The sequence below is a fragment of the Kogia breviceps genome, chromosome 10, assembly GCF_026419965.1.
Source record: "Kogia breviceps isolate mKogBre1 chromosome 10, mKogBre1 haplotype 1, whole genome shotgun sequence".
Classification (NCBI taxonomy): domain Eukaryota; kingdom Metazoa; phylum Chordata; class Mammalia; order Artiodactyla; family Physeteridae; genus Kogia; species Kogia breviceps.
Genome location: NC_081319.1, coordinates 41632247 through 41650128, shown reverse-complemented (window position 1 = coordinate 41650128; position 17882 = coordinate 41632247). Strand labels below are relative to the sequence as shown.

General features: G+C 38.4%; 2 protein-coding genes across 9 annotated transcripts in view; both read right to left on the bottom strand.

The window, feature by feature from the left end:
- Window positions 1–2843, bottom strand: part of LTF (lactotransferrin) — a 60239-nt gene extending 57396 nt beyond the window's left edge. For both annotated transcript variants that reach the window (XM_067044495.1, XM_059076680.2), the window contains exon 1: window positions 2047–2843. The gene's annotated coding sequence lies outside the window, so the exon portion shown is untranslated. The remainder of the gene's footprint in view (window positions 1–2046) is intronic.
- A 1119-nt stretch (window positions 2844–3962) lies between these two features.
- Window positions 3963–17882, bottom strand: part of LRRC2 (leucine rich repeat containing 2) — a 61236-nt gene continuing 47316 nt past the window's right edge. For all 7 annotated transcript variants that reach the window (XM_067044501.1, XM_059076685.2, XM_067044503.1 and 4 more), the window contains 6 exons: window positions 16406–16562; window positions 12113–12249; window positions 10372–10517; window positions 8509–8664; window positions 7352–7488; window positions 3963–5054 (listed from right to left, as the gene is read on the bottom strand). In XM_067044501.1, the coding sequence (XP_066900602.1) occupies window positions 5005–5054; window positions 7352–7488; window positions 8509–8664; window positions 10372–10517; window positions 12113–12249; window positions 16406–16562 (783 nt within the window). In that variant the 3' untranslated portion in view covers window positions 3963–5004. The remainder of the gene's footprint in view (window positions 5055–7351; window positions 7489–8508; window positions 8665–10371; window positions 10518–12112; window positions 12250–16405; window positions 16563–17882) is intronic.

Here is a 17882-nt window from a genome sequence, read left to right as displayed (position 1 = left end):
ATGTAAGTTTACACTTTCAAGGCAATATCTGAAATAATATTTATACAACTCAGCACAGAGATAACTACTGGCAACACAACAGAACTGTGTAGCTACATTCTTCACAGACTTGCTATTCATGTTCAAATGTTTGAGCACAGTCTACGTATCTGTATTAGGCAAACTCCAGGAACTTAAAATGTAATAGTGGGACAAGACAGAACAAACACATGCCTAAGAAACAAACATCTAAGAGCAAAGAGGGTGCCCCAGCAGCCCATAAATAGCTGGAAGCTGAGTGACCAGTGAGGTGGGGAAGGCATGCTGGGTCATTAATATAAAAAGGGGTTCTTAGTAGAAAGCAAATGATAAAATATTAAAGTGGGGATCAGCCTTAGAAACTGTCTTCTCCAACTCTATTTTTTGCAGGTGGGGAAAATGAGGCTCACCCAAAGTGAAGTGATTTTTCCCAGGATTATACAGTGCATTTGTGAAAGAGATGGCCTTGCAGTCCTGGCTCCCTGAGTTCCAATGTTGACTATCGGCCCCTTCAGGACGTTACAAAATATGTTCAGAGAGTCAAAAAAATAAACATGTCCTAAGTGAGAACCAGGGACTTCCCCAGTGGTCCAGTGGCTAAGGCTCTGCACTCCCAATGCAGGCGGCCCAGGTGTGACCCCTGGTTAGGGAACTAGATCCCACATGCCTCAACCAAGAGTTCACACACTGCAACTAAAGATCCCACATGCCGCAACGAAGACTGAAGATCCTGCGTGCTGCAACTAAGACCTGCACTGCTGCAACTAGTGCAGTTAAATAAATAAACAAATAAATAATTTTTTTTAAAAATCAGTGATGGAATTAAAAAAAAAAAAAGTGAGAACCAGATCTTGTTTTGGACCACTTCATTGCTCGTACCTGGGGTTACAGGAGCTACCTGGGGTTGACCAGTCACAACTGAAATTAGACTGTAGTGTAGCAGCTGATTACTAAAGACTGAAGTCCTAACCCCAGTGTCCATCCTTCCCTCAAAGCCACAGCTCTACTGGTGCAAGCTCTGCCTTGGGTCCTCTTTGTCTCCCTGGTGAATTTTACAATCAAGGCAAGTTCATCTATTTAACATCATGTCTTCTTTGGTCCTATTACCAGTGTTTAGCTGCTTTCTTTCCTAAGAATTATGAGTGGTGGTAAGGCCCAGTGCTCAACTATAATTTGCTTCACCTATAATTTATATTACGCTGCAATAAAATGACATAAGCATCTCAATTTTTCATTCTGATGAAACAGGTGGAGACTCTAAGCAGAGATATTTGAGCTGCCTATTAATACTGCAGTTCGGCATCATTTCAAGTTTTAAAGCTTAGATTTAATTTCCTAATTTTTAGAAACAAATTCAATATACATACCATAAAATAAGCATTTAAACCTACATACACCACAGAACAATAACTAAGAAAACATACAGATGACCAAAAGCACATGAAAAGATACTCAACATCACTAATTATTAGAGAAATACAAATCAAAACTACAATGAGGTATCACCTCACACCGGTCAGAACGGCCATCATCAAAAAGTCTACAAACAATAAATGCTAGAGAGGGCATGGAGAAAAGGGAACCATCCTACACTGTTGGGGAGAATGTAAATTGGTACAACCACTATGGAGAATAGTATGGAGGTATGAAAAACTAAAAATAGAACTATCATATGACCCAGCAATCCCACTCTTGGGCATATATCTGGAGTAAACCATACTTCAAAAAGATACATGCACCCCAATGTTCATTGTAGCACTATTTGCAATAGCCAAGACATGGAAGCAACCTAAATGTCCATTGACAGAGGAATGGATAAAGAAGTGGTACATATATACAATGGAATATTATTCAGTCATAAAAAAGAATGAAATAATGCCATTTGCAGCAACATGCATGGACCTAGAGATGATCATACTAAGAGTAGTAAGTCAGACAGAAAGACAAATATCATATGATATCACTCATATGTGGAATCTAATTTTTAAAAATGATACAAATGAACTTATTTACAAAACAGAAACTCACAGATTTCAAAAACAAACTTATGGGGCTTCCCTGGTGGCGCAGTGGTTGAGAATCCGCCTGCCGATGCAGGAGACACGGGTTCGTGCCCTGGTCCGGGAAGATCCCACATGCCGCGGAGCAACTAAGCCCGTGAGCCATGGCCGCTAGGCCTGCGCGTCCGGAGCGGGAGAGGCCACAACAGTGAGAGGCCCGCATACCGCAAAAAAAAAAAAAAAAAAAAAAAACTTATGGTTACCAATGGGGAAACGTTGTGGGAAGGGATAAATTAGGATCTTGAGATTAACATACACACACTATAAAATAGATAACCAACAAGGACCGACCAGATAGCACAGGGAACTCTACTCAATATTCTGTAATAACCTATATGGGTAAAGAATCTGAAAAAGAATGAATATATGTATATGTATAACTGAATCACTTTCCTGTACACCTGAAACTAAAACAACATTGTAAATTGACTATACTCCAATAAAAAAAAAAAAAGAAAACTAAAAATCTCTAAGTTTCCTTCCCACTCAGAAAGGGAAAGACAGTCATTGACAGAAAGGGAAAGACAGTAACTGATTTCTGGAGACTACTGCTCACAATCATCATGAGTTACCCTAAACTGGTGTTTGGCAAGCATGCCAAATGGTCATTCTAGAAAGCTAGAGTCAAGAAATCTGGTGTAAGTCTTGCTATTAATTAAAATGCTCTACTCAATGATTTCACCTAAGTGTCTTTGCCCCTTAACTTCCAGCATATGAAAAATGGGTATAATAATAAGCTTTTGGAACCAGAACATTTTTCTCCTAAGAATTATATTTTCTTTCATTCATATTGCTTTAATGTTCATACACATATTCTACTATGCAAATTACTTTTCCAAATTATGAATCAGTCCATATGCATCATGCAAAATGTTCAAATTTCTATTATTTCCACTAAGATGCTTATTCTACTTTAGAATCTTTCTGCATTTTTACATTAATATGAATAAAGTAAATAGTATTTCTACAAGCCTCATATTTAAAAAATATATTTCTTTGGGGATGTTATATAACATGAAATAATTATATATCAATGTAGTACTTTTTCAGTTATTTTTATGTAACATCGAGATAAGGTTTTTGCACAAAAGACTGGTTTTACTGAAATAAATTTTACATGAGTTATGGACAGTCAATTTATGCAAAAGCCCTCATTTCCCCCCTTTTCAGATATATTTTCCATTTGGCTGTATGTAACATATACTGTAGCATGAAATAAAATTCCAAAATCATTCACGTAGTACAACTAATAAATTTGCATTATATTTGTAAAGTGTTATAAAGAAAAATACAATTGTTTGAGGTTCAGTTAAAGTGATTTCTCATTTTCCTACTCTTTCCATCTCTTAACCTACTTCTCAGAGTTTGTCTTTAAGTTGAAGCAGTACTCTACTGAAGCATTAGTATGTGGCTTTAGACTGTTCTGCCTGCTTTATGTCTGTTGAGGATAAAATATTTAGAGTTATGATTAAACCTATTAAGACAAAATGTTGGGTGTCAGTATTAACCCCTCTGGGTGTAGACTGGTTCTTCAGATAAGAAAATTAAAATCCCTCTTCATTTGTAGCCCAGATTAACTTCGGAAAAACCCAAATGGCTCGATCGTGTTGTACGATATGGTAGCTACATTTGGCTATTTAAATTTAAATGTAATTAAAAATTTAGCTCTTCAGTCACACCAGACACTGTTCAAGAGCTCAAGAAGCACATGCATCTGGTGGTTACTAAATTAGACAGCACAGATGCAGAACATTTCCTTCACTGCATAAAGTACTACTGGACACCACTGGGCTAGACCATATAGGAGTCGATTCATATATAAATATATGTGAAGATATGCATTTTTTCCATCTTAGTCACAAAAGCTACTTGTTTAAACTTAGCTTCAACACATTCACAATCCTGTTTATTTTAGCCCAAGATAACAGAATAAAAATAGATATTTGTACAATTTCTCCAAATCCTACAATGTGATATCGAAGTTCAAAGCCCTGTAATGAATACCTTCTTTGCCAATGTAAACCCAGTCTCCTGAGCTCCCTCTGGACCGCAGCATCTCGGCCACAGGCAGAGTTCTCCTGTAGTATCTGCAGGGAAGCCTTGCTAGGGACTCCTCATCAGTGTGGACTAGTCATTCCCACTACTTACATGGCCACCTTGGAGGACAGGTCCCTGGAAGCAAGGCCTCTGCTCTGTGCTCTGGCAGGCACCCCAGGACCCCCAAGGGGCCCACTCAAGGCAGGCTGACCATCCATGCAGGCATGCAAGGCTTCCCAGGACCAGCCAGGCCCACACTTGCTCCTCTAGGGCCACCAGCACACCATCTAAACCCCAGGCCTGGGCAGACAATCCAGCCCTTCTTTCTGCCCTCAAGGTCCAGATTATACCTAAAGTCTTTCCTGAAAGCCTACACTTGTAAAATATAACTTAAAACATGAAAATAGCCATTTGTATAAACCCAAGGAAAACTGTCCTCAGTAAAAGAAATAATGCATTAAAACTCTTTCTAAATAACAAAATAAAATAAAGTCTCATCTGACTAGTCCAGTATAAATACTCTTCTCATCATCCCTTTACCTCCAGATTCCTGAAAACAATGCAATTAACTTCAAAATTTGGTCTTTAAGTGATAATTTTTTTAAAATAACACATTTTCTAAAATATTAAATGTGTATTATTTGGAAACAACTGTATGCAAATGAACCTTTAAATATCAATATATAAACCCATTTATCAATTCTCCAGTCCACAGAGAGAGGTACTCACATATTTGAAATTTGAAAATCATCTTTCCTAACAACTATGACCGTGGTTTCTAGACTTTGCCTTTAAGCACAAGCCATTATTCCTCTATGACATGACCCACAACAGGAAGATTTACAGCTCCACAAGTCAGGAAAATTCTGTAGTCTTCTGATGGATGGCCTCAAAGCTGAAGGCTGAAAGATACTTTGGTGGCATAGCTGGGAACAGATTCTGTAACAAAAAGAAAATATATACTCAACCATTCCCCATTTTATTATGAAGTGTAACTATGTCAAAACACAAATTATTGCCACTTCATACTTCAAGTTTAGAGATAAATGCATTTATTATCACTAAGTCAACCACCGCAAATGTATAGTCTGGCGTTAGAGATATTTAGATCTAAGAAGAATACATTATTTTTAACTCTCATTCTTTTGCAATCTTTCCAACCAACTCACACAGCTACATCAACATCTTGGAAACTGTATGATCCTAAAATAATAAAAGTTGACAAAACAGAAATAGATGGTTAAGGATTTGGGACTGGGGATGCCAGGTGGAAGGGAATACGGTTTACAAGAGAAGTTTAGGCTATTCCTAAATGAAGCACCATCTTATTAATAACCCTTTTATCATTCTTACTCTTCCAACTCGTTACTCCTCACTCTCTCTCTCTCTCTTCACAGCCAATTTTTGTCAAAGGATGGTCTATACCAATGGTTCTCAAGGTGTGTTTCTCAGACTCAAGGCATCAGTATCACCTGGGAACTTGTTAGAAATGTACTTTCTCAGGCCCCACCCAGACCTGATGACTCAAAAACTCTGAGAGTGAGGCCTGCAGCTGATTCTTATGTGCACTAAAGTGTGAGAAACAGCAAAGGGCTTCACTTCCTCATCATTCTTGAATCATATCAGGTTGGATGCCCATGTAGACTCACTAAATCTACTTTTTTTCCTTAGAGTGATGAACTCTCTAACTCAGACATTAGTCTTATGGGGAAGGAGGAAAAAGAAAGAAGACAACATGATGAAGAAAAAAGAAACAAACTTCAAAAAATTCAAAGCATATGTCCAGCATAGGTTGAACTATTAAGAAATCACCATTTTCGTAGGTCAAAACCAGCTGAATATTGGCAATATCATTTAGTTCAACCTACTATGAATATGTGAAGGATAGAATTACGATAATTATTTAGAAATAAATGAATGGAATCAAAATCTATCATTACTAAAGTTAACTTTGAAAATCAAATTATTTTATTGCTGGCCACATAGATCGAAAGATTAATACTTATTTTCTCTAAATTGTTCTTGCATTTTTATATAATAGCACTATAATACAATTATAAAGAAATGAATAAAATACAAGAAGGTTTTTCACAAGAGGAAAGTTATATGACCCAAAGATAAATGTTGATAAATGGTTCTTTCAGTTTCATGTTTAACATAAATTTCTAATTTATTTCATAATATTTCAGCATTCAAAATTAGGGATGGAGAAACAGATTAGAGGTAACTGTATAGAAATTTTCTTAATCTAATTGAAAAACTTTTAATTTGCCAATAAGTGGTATTTTTCATTAATGTCATGAGACAGCTGAGTATCTGAATGTGACTCATCATCTTTGGACGCCTACTCAGGAGGGAGAAATAAGCTCACATGCATGTCTTCTGAGTGTGACTGATGGAACCTGCCCCCAGGTGCTTGTCTTCAAAGTCTTGGGGGCCAGGGCTACCTTCTCCCTAAACCAACATGCGTGACATCTTTCTTTCAGGTCTGCACCCAGCTTATCAGAAAAAGAGACCTGAAAAATTAAGGGGTAACTTGCAGGCATCCACACCCAGAAAAGAGGTGGGGATTAGAAGAACAAAGGCTGATTTATGCCTTTTCCTGTGTCTAGATGTGACAGAAGGAAGGGGTTCTAAGGCTTCTGAAACACTTCAGAAATAGCCAGTGGGGAAAACACTTCTGCTCTTTCCTGAGGTACTGTGACCACCCTGTTTCTCTGTATCTTTACCACCCTATGGGAAACCAAAACTAAATGCATCTACTTACTAATCTGCCATCTTGTTTTTTCCTTTTGTGATTTTTACATAGGTGTACCTTGATTTATACGAGATGACTTTTTTTTTAAGTTGAATTTATGGATTTTGACATGGAATCTTCTTTTCCAATTAACTAGAATACTGTTTTATCAATATCATTTCATTGAAAAGCCATGTAAAGTTAGTAACACAATCTTCACATTTTAAGTGCTTGTTTCCCAGCCTCTCTGTCACATGGTTGTAGAGGTATTAAGCATGCTAACGCACTAGGAAAATTTCATTATTTAAGGAAAGGCAATGTATCTTCTTTTTTTTTTTTTGGTAAATAGAAAAATAATTTACAAATTATTTTTATTTATTGGTTACTGCCCCTAAGCAATTAACTATTTGTCAGTTTGACTTATAGCAATAAATGTATGGCATGAGTGAATGGAATACTATATACTCATTTTAAATAATTTTGAATATGAATAACCTACTTCTTTCTTTAAGATCTTCAATATAGGCTTTCATAACTTCTTTATCAAAATGTTGGCGATCTTGTTCACTTTCCATCGTTTCATTACCATCTTGACACTGGGTATTCTCAATAGGATTGTCCATAAGACTTACAAATCTATTCAAGAGAGTATGGAAAATATCACATTTTCACCTATGTATTTGTATTGTGCAAAAATCCTCTCAGAAGAAGTCAACCTTTGTGGCGTTAAATCCCAAGTTCTCACTTCTTAGAAGTCACAGCTAACCACATAATATGTGTCACCGGTGGAATTCTACTGTGCAATAATCCAACAGGATTATGGAGTCAGTTTACAGCAGAGACTGTACAGAGGTTTGATGGGGAAATGACAGTTACTTAGCCACAGACAGAGGACAGCGGGCAGGAAGCCTTGAGGTGAACAATAACATTTAGTCTCTCCGTCATATATGATGTCTTACTATGTCTGTTTGATATTACTCCCAATTAGTGACATCAAACTCTAAAATGATGTGGCTACATTGAAAAGGACTCATAAAATCCCCACCAAGAAGGTATTTAAAAGATGGACTAGGGCTTCCCTGGTGGCGCAGTGGTTGAGAGTCCGCCTGCCGATGCAGGGGACACGGGTTTGTGCCCCGGTCCGGGAAGATCCCACATGCCGCGGAGCGGCTGGGCCCGTGAGCCATGACTGCTGAGCCTGCGCGTCCGGAGCCTGTGCTCCGCAACGGGAGAGGCCACAACAGTGAGAGGCCCGCATACCGCAAAAAAAAAAAAAAAAAAAGATGGACTACTGCAACAAAAAAAGAAGCTAAAGGAGACAATCCAAAATGGCATTTGATCTAATTTCTTCACAATTTTGAAAGATTCAACAGCCACTGACCCATCCAGGCCAGCGGTGATGGGAGTGCTGAGTATCCGACCAGGGAGCCCTGATGCCTTCAACCAGCAGGTAGCATTTGTCTAGAAATCCTCTGAGCTCTACCTCCCCATGCCATTGGCCCAAAACTTCAAAATCCTGTAAGGCACCAGAACTTCTTGTTCTCAGAGTACAAGAACCATCTAATCTGGTTCCTGAGACGGGCACCCAGGCTCCAGGTGCTTCTTGCTCTTCCCTTGTGTCTGAATGGGTCTCTACTGGGCTCTCTGTCTACTCACTTTAAAGGTGTGGATGAGTCACAAAGGGCTGTCGGGATCTTCACCAAGTGGTTCCCGCTGACGACTAACAAGGTAAGCTTCTTTAAGTTCAGCAAGGCAAAGGGAAGATAGGTCAGCTTGTTCTTATACAGGAGAAAGGTCTGCAGTTCTTGTAGCCTAAGAAGATGTAAAAGGGATTAGAACACAAGGACTTAGCCTCATAGCAAGAAAACCAAAGTGAATTATAAATAAATTCTAGTAGGAGATCCCTAGTTTATTTTTTTAAGTGACTCAAGAATAAACTGACTTTACAATTTAAATGAATAAAGTCATGCTGGGTGACATGATTTGGGTTTCTTTTTTAAGTTTTTACTGACTTAATTGACAGGTGAAGGCAGAGATATAGCAGCAGGATAAGCAAATTATACAATATAGAGTAGGCCAAGATGGAACTTAAAAAAATCAATATATTCAAGTGTCTACTGCATTCCCAAGGGTTAACAGGTCATGGGAAAGAAATCATATTAGAGTTGGAGTGAGAATAAACAAATTTTGGCAACATATTTCCTTTTGTATGTCTTGAAAACACAGTTACTCTTCTCTCATCATATTTTAACTTTAAAACAGGAACAAACCTGCAGAGTGAAAAGGAAATGAGAAAAATATGCTCCAAATGTGTTTTACTCTGTTTTCCATTTTGTTCTCAGTGCCCCCTCTCTAGTTTTTTCTTTCATTCATTTGCAAAATTTTGACTGATCCCACAAAATATTTCACAAAGTTCCCCTTGTGTTTCAAACAAACAATTCCCATTTAGCCTCATAAACCAGGAAAGCATCCATACACATCATATGTACCAGGAGTAGAGAAAGGTCATACGAGACAGCATTCGGGACCAAGCCATTTTCGGTTCCTATGTCCCAATAGCTTACTTATGCTACTTTATAACGAACACTGTGGATTCCAGGAGGCCAGACAGTTTGTTTCATTTACTACTTTGAACCCAGCCCACTCTCTGGGCCTGCCTAGTAATATTGGTAGAATGAATGAATGAAGGAATCTTACATGATTTAGTATAATAGTTACTTTTTAAATAAGAAATAGCTGTAAGGATATAATTTGAAGACATTACTAAGCATATCAATCAAAGCAGTAAATGAAACTAATAAAAATTATCCTGATATCCCAAATAGAATAATATGTTTTGATTCCGTACATAATAAATTTACTTTTCTACTCTGGGGAGGAAAGGAAAGTTAATGGTTCCATTCTATTGAGAACTAAAGTAAATTAAAGATGTGTTCAAACTATATTTTTATATATATATATATATATATATATATATATATATATATATATATACATACACACACACATATATATGTGTGTGTGTATATATATATATGTGTATATATATATGTGTGTGCGTGTATATATATATGTGTGTGTGTATATATATATGTGTGTGTGTGTGTGTGTGTGTATATATATATATATACATATGTATGTATATATACAGTTGACCCTTGACCAACACAGGTCTGAACTGTGTGGGTCCACTCATATGCAGATATGTTTCAGTAGTAAACATTACAGTACTGCATGGGTCCAAGGTTGGTTGAATTCACAGATGCAGAGGAACCCCAGGTACGGAGGCTGACTAGAAATTACATGCAGGTTAACCACCTCATTGTTCAAGGGTCAACTGTACTTGTATATGTATGGTGCAGACTGGGAATTGTCTTATTCTATAAAGAATCAAACTGATTTCCTGGAAACACGAAACTCTGGAAAATTAGTTGATCTCAGAGAACATTCACGTGTTATGCATGTTTAAAATGTTAGTGACTAATTCATACACCTCACCTTCAGAATGCAAGTAGCTACCTGTCTATGTCTTGTGGCAGGTCATTCAGGTTATTGTTGCTGATATCCAACCACTGCAAATTAGACATCCGCAGGACACAGATCGGGACACTGGAAAACTTGTTTGCTGAGATATCTACGAATGAAACTTGCTTCAAATTACTTAACTAGGAAGGAATAACAAAATATTTTAATTACTTTTTAAGAGTGGGACTTAAGTTCAACTAATAATTTTGAGATTGATGTCTCTTCCCAAAGGCATTTCTATGAACATATGCAAACCAGATCAATACAGTATGTAGGTTGAGCATCTACTAGGTGTCATTCACTGTGCTACACGCTGGGGGTGCTAGGATGAAAAGCACACCGTGGCTGCCCTTGAGGAGTTTATACTTTCATAAACAAGCAATGCAATTTTATGCAGTAAGAACTAGTGTGAAGTTTCCAATTTGCAATGTTCAGTAACACAAAGAAAGAAGTGGTTAATCTGCCCAGCAACACAGTGAGGTGAGGGTCAGGGGTCAGGAAAGATTTCACAGAGAATGGAGTATTTGAATTCGGTCCTGAGGTTCCCTGACAGATGGAAAGGTCGGGCAGGAAACTCCAGGTGGGGAACAGCATGTGCAAAGTCAAAGAAGACAGAAAGTGCAAGCCTCAAAGAGTAGGATGACCTGGGGAAGACTGTCTTAATGGGTTTTGGCAAATCTTCAGAAGACTCACATGTGAACTGGTAAAGTGATGTGGCAAATGATCAGAAATCTCCGCTGTTACTCTGAAGCGCGTGCCCAACAGGACTCACTCACGGAGTGGACATGGGGCATGGGAGCAAGAGAGGTCAAAGGTGAGTTGGCTTGCTTCCAGCCTGAACATCTGAGAGAGGACTGGGCCTCTCTCTCAGAGGGGGAGGACTGGGGAACGAGCAGCTTGTGTGGGGAATCCTGAGCCCTGGCTGTGAACCCTCACCGGGACCACTGCCCAGCATTTCCTGGGTGACATGGGTGCTAAGAGCGGAAGGGGCCTCTTCCTCCAACCCGGAAGTTTTCAGGAAAGGAGAAGAATACGCCTTCTAGGACTAGATAGAATCAGTGGCCACGGCCTTGTCAGAGCCTCACCAGCGATACTATTTTTAGCCTATTCATTACCAGCAAAATTTGTGAGATCCATCTCTCTCTTCAAGCACAAGAACGTTGTTGAGTTTTATCTGGCAATAAAAACTGTTCACTTTCATATGTTCTTTTTTATCAGAAAAGTAATTTAAAATCATTTCCCCAATGAATACAGACAAAAAGAAACTAATGGATATTTTTAAATTAATGGACTTCTCAAATCCTATCTGTAGAACTGCTTTAGTTATCTATAAGTTTTGTTACGAGTATATACATTTTTAAATTTTATCCCCTTTATTTATTTCCAACTGTTTTCAATTTATTCCTCCACTATGGATAAATAAATCAGGATCTGCATTACAGACAACAGGCCTCATGTATTAAATAGGCATTAAATAAAAATATATTGCATGAAAATAGGATTTTTTGCCTAGTTTTCCTTTGATAGCTTTTTTGAACTTAAATTCAGGTTGTGGCCAAGTGTAAGAACATTTTTAAAGACTTGATAATAGCTGGTTTAGGGTGATTAAAATGTCAGGAAAAGTGATATAAATAAAAATGAATTTCATCTTTTAAAATTCTTCCCCATATTACAGACCATTCCATGTCATAAACCAAATAAAAGTAAATCATAGTGCAAACATTTTTCTTCTTACTTCAAAGGGGAGCTCAGTTAATTCTAGATTTCCAGAACAATCCAGTTTCTCTAGATTTTCACAGTCTCCCAGTTCTGGAGGAATGCTCTTCAGACGGTTGAAATGCACATTGAGTTCCTTCAGGTTCTTCAAACGACCTGTCATCAGAAAAAAACAACATGCATGGTGTAGGTCCGTTAAGGTCTTTTAAGGACAAAAAGCACAACGAAGATGTATGACATTTGTATAAATGATGGTGGGAAAGGCATTAAATATAATTCTGTGTTTGTTTTTTAAGCACTCTGACTGAATGTCTGCTCATCTTTTATCCTGAGCATTTTGGTCCTTGCAGAGCATTTTTTGCTTTTTCTTTATCTGTTTAACCCTTTGTGAAACTACAGGCTAGGAGAGTGTGGGGCATTTGTCCCCTATGTAGAGTGGGTCAGGGCCCAGCACCCACAGAGCGCAAACCCATTTGAAATCACATGATGAATGAAGTAACAGGCAATGGCTTTGAAATGGTCCAGTTCCTAGGAAGCACAGTGACAAGCTATGGCCTAACGGTGGACTCTAATGGGAAGTGAGCTAGGTACTGAAATACACACAAACCTCTATGTACGTGCTAAATGACCCAAACAAGGAGTCATTGTTTATAGGCTGCATGTAATTCATTTATCTTTGGCTTCAGATTTGCATTTACTAATTATGATGTATCGTGCTTCCTGAAGAATATGCTTTAAAAAAGCCTAAGTCCATTTCACAGGCAGGAAGCGAACACACTAAGAATATCAGGCAATAACTGGATTGATGGAGAAACACTGAAACCCAATTCTGTCTTGACTGAATAAATACATGACCAATTCCAAACCAGAAACTAGCACAAGAGTAAATATATTTAATATTCCAAAAATCATGTCACGCATGTTCTAAGGCATTGAATACCTTAACATTCTTAACCTAATTTTTAAAATTAGAAAACCAAAATTATTGTTTCCTTTTGCAGAGCAGGCACTCAAAATACAAATTTCCTGCCATTTTATAAATGAGAAAGGGAAAAATACAAAGACAGTATGTTGGAGGCAGGGCCACTTCTGAGTCAACTTTGGTGGTCTCACTGTTAGAAGATAATGGTGATGCTGTGGAAATCAGTGGCCCCTCTAACTTACCCACCTGGTATACACTGCAACCTTACAGTCAGGTATTGGTGTCAAAATAGCAGGATGGATATGGGGGCTAATAAAAAATAAGGAAAGACTGCTTTTCTGGGGAGGACCGGAGAGCATGTAATCAGACTAATGATCGCCACAGCCCCAGCTTCTGTAAGACAATGTATTGCACAGTCCTTCTTTAAATAAGGAAAGTAGAGGATTGGCATAGATGGTGTGAATGTTCTAAGCTGTCTAGCTTCCAGACACAGGAGAGTAAACTTATCTATTAAAGAGTTACCTGATCTGGTTGATGGAGGCATTTGCATTAGGGACACGTTTATACCAACTGTATATGCATTTGTTTATCATAAGGGGATGCAAAGAGAAGATGAGGTAACTGGAGAGAAAGCTGTATATGAGCTCCTTCTAGCTAGCTCAAAGAAAAAGTAACTTTCCTAGCTCAAAGGAAAAGCAATAGCTTTAGAAAGTCTGCCTCAAATATAACATTTTAATAATGTATAGACACTAAGAAATTGTATATGTTTGTATTCAAATTGTTGTTCTCCATGCCACTTATTTCCACAATGCCTGATCTCATTATAGAAACACTATTTTTTCTTTCTCAACATTCTGGTAAGAACTTGGCATTATTCATCGGAGATGGGCTCAACTGTCTCCATCAGACGTGGTGAACAGCATTATCTTCAAGCACCATAAGCTTGAGGTTCCGGAAAAAACGGTTTTTCGGTGTGACAAGGGTCCCACGTCACAACAACTAAAATAAAACTTTTAAGGCACTGCTATGGTCTGAAAATTAGTATGTTGAAATCCTAATGCCCAAAGGTGATGTTGTTAGTAGGTGGGGTCTCTGGGAGGTAATCAGGTTTGGATAAAGTCATGAGGGTGGAGTCCCCACGATGGGATTCATGCTCTTGTAAAAAGATCCCACAGAGCTCCCTGGCCCCTTCCACCATGTGAGGATTCACCGAGAAGTCTGCAACCCAGAAAAAGGCCCTCAGCCCACCATGCTGGCACCCTGATCTCGGACTCTAGAACTGCAAGCAATAAATTTATTTTGTTTATGAACCACCCAGTCTGTGGTATTTTTTTTATAGCAGACTGAACAGACTAAGACAGGTGTCATAGCTCCAGCACGTTATATTTCTAAATAGCTAATGAGTCCATCCCTTCCTAGAATGTTCCAGGATCTTTTCCAACTGAAATGAAATCTCCCTACTTATAGCCCATTCTCCCAGGGCCCTCAGACCTAATTTCCAGTGAGGGGAATATAACCCAACTGAGACACAATTTTTTGTCCAGACGCTTCTTGTTTCTAGAGCCCAAGGAATACATTAAGGAATTTACATATTTTAAATTATTTGAGTAAACATTATTAAATGATTTCAATAATTAGTTATTTTAAACCCATTTAATGATACTTTCTCAGGAGTTCCACAAAGGAGTTAAGAGGACCACCCACTGCCATGCTTAATTCCTTGATGTCAAATGTCAGAAATAACTGTCCTGATAATGAGAAAAAGAAGACCCCATTTGGTGACCACTTTCCCCGCACCCCCTCTGCTGAGCCAATGCTCAGTAGTTCTCTAAGACAGCACTGTAAGAGATCCAACTCCACCTCCTTTACAAAATACAGCCATGCAACAGAAAAGAGCTCTAAACTCTTCATTCCCATGGTCCTCTTTCTTGACTATCTCATCCTGTAGCTGAGTATTTTTTTAAGTATTTGCCCAAGTTACTCAAAGTCAGACTAGAATCGTACCTTCAGAGTCTCAGACCTAGTATCCAATTACTTAGTTTAAATTTAAAATATTTGAAGAACAAGTTAAATAAATCATGCCATAATCATCACTTAGCCATTAGGGAGAATGACAAAAGTTTGGATATTCTAATATTGAAAAATAACATTTACGTAAAAACAACAATAGAGTGGTGGTGTGATGAACTGGGAGATTGGAATTGACATATATACACTCATGTATAAAATAGATAACTAATAAGAACCTGCTGTATTAAATAAATTAAGTAACATTTTTAAAAAACTTAAGAAAAACACAATGATGATGATGGAGGTGGCTAGCAAATGTTGGGGGTTTATCTGTTCTAAATGCTTTCTTTGTATTAACTATTTAATCCTTACAATAACCTTGTGAAGTAGGTACGATTATTATACCCATTTTACAGATAGGGAGACTGAAAACCAGTGAGTGACCTGCCTAAGGTGACCTGCCAGTAAGTGAAAGACCCAGGCAGCCTGACCCTAGAGTCCACCCCCACCTTCATGGTATGATAAGGGGAAACAAGGCTTAGGCCGGAGAACATGCTGTAAGCCCTTGTATGTAAATATGTTTAGCGTGCATATATTTTAACATATGTATATATAAATATTTTTAACATGCATATATATTTTAATACATATTTATAAATAGATATGGCTACAATGTAGATATCTAGAAGAACATGGGTTGTGTGTACAATTTTGATACCCAGGAAACTGTTAACAATCCTTACTGAGAGAGTTGACTTTACATTTTATTCCTTTCTAGAATGTTTAATTATTTTGCCCTGCTCACGACTGAGGTTTATGGGGATGATATGTCTCCAAGAAGACTTGAGTGTCTTAGAAGAATCGTAACAACTATATGCCCAGCACAACTATGTGCCTCACACACAAGACAAAGAGAAACAGTGATGATGATCGCTGTGGACTTCACTTACAGTGAAGCAAGTGAACAACAAAATGATTGAAAATAATAGAACCTTGATCAAATTAATACAATAAGCTAAACTAAACTTATCAATGGACTAATATGTGGGAACAATATACTGTGTCTCATGTTTACAATAAATATATTATTGCATGTTTGCATTTCTAAAACTAAAAGGAAGAAAAAACAAAAAGTTTCTAAACACAGCACCGCTCACTCATGAGACTTGTTTCTGAGAAACTGGCAGATGTCAGTACTGCTGAGTTACACAGGTGAGACCCTGGCATCAACATCCAGAGGGGACGCCACGAACCAGCAGCTCTGGGAACGCCCAAAACAGCCCAGCCCAGCAACTTCCTGGGGCAGCAGGAGGAGGAAGAGTTCTCAGAATTGCCTACTTCCCAGACAAGGGGTCTGAAGGCTCCAGCTAAGCAACATACCAATTTCAGCTGGAAGACAGGAGATTTGGTTTTTTGGCAGATCCAGAATCCTCACGGCTTGAAACAGCTCGATATACTTAGGAATGATCTGAATCAGGGTATTGCTTATGTGCCATTCTTTCAGGTGCGTCTGCTCCTTCAAGGAATCTGGGAGCTCCTGGAATAGAATGGATCCCATCGATCAGAACTAGCTCCTCCATAGGTCGAAGTTCAGAGGCAGAGCACACAGAGCCAAGGAAAATGTGCATTTATTTCAAAAACAAGAGGGGAGAGAGCATGGGTGAGAGCTTAACTGCCAGCTCTATAGCCATTCCAAAAAGAAAGCAAGATGCTGCCGATGTCATTAATTTCACACTAGCAGATTAGCCAAATTTCAAAAGGGCCATGAATTCATGATTCTATTAAAGTCAAATGCCAAGTGAACACTGACAACCAGGCTCCCACCCAAAGCCACACATGTATTATTTATTTACAACATATGGATTCAACATTTTCTAAAAATAAAATCTGGCCATGTCTTAGATTTTAAAATGTGTGCTGCATTTCCCTTCCTCTGTACTAATCGCTTTTTTTTTTCAGCAGACATCTTTTTTTTACTGAAGTATAGTTAATCTACAATGTTGTGTTAGTTTCAGGCGTATGGCAAAGTGATTCAGTTATACATATATACAGAAAAGAATATATATATTCCTTTCCATTATAGTTTTATATTATAAGATATTTAATATAGTTCCCTGTGCTATACAGTGGGAACTTGTTGTTTATCTATTTTTCATATAGTAGTTTGTATCCTTCGGACATCTTGTGAGCCATGTTATGTCCAGGCAGATTCATGTTTGGCACTAGAGATACAAGAAGGAATCAGGCAGCTCTGAAACTAATCGCTTTTTAAAATATTTGATCAACACCTAATACTTGCTGTGCCAAATTTCTAAATGTTTTTATGAGTCTTTAACAGGGAAAGAGCCCAGAAGGACAGTGTGGAGACCTGGATGCCAAGCCATGTTCTAGGGGCACCCCCTCCCTGGGCCCTCACTTCTGAAGTGACAGAGAGGAACTCGGCTGTATCCAGGGCCTCGCCTGGCTCTAGTGTTCTGAGATAAAATTGTAAAGGTGTTGAGAAGTGCTTAAGGCTTTAGAGGGGGCTATTTGTCCAGTTGAAGAAATTCAGTTCACAGGATTACGAGTCCCCACTGCAACGAGGTGTGCTGAGCACTGAGGGACATGCATGTCCCCTGACCTCATGGAGCCGACCACAGCACATCATCAGCAAAGGGGGGCAGGAATGTACAGGGGAGAGGTCGGGTGGGGTGGAGGTAGCAATCAGAAGGTCCACAGTGACCCTTGCTTGGTACCTGGTGCTTGTAATGGGCTTTATGATCATTGCTATTGGATATGTGGATTAAGCTTTTAACTTGCAAAAGTACTTTCATCTTAAATATGCTTTCACGTAACAGTACCATAAGATAGGCAGAGT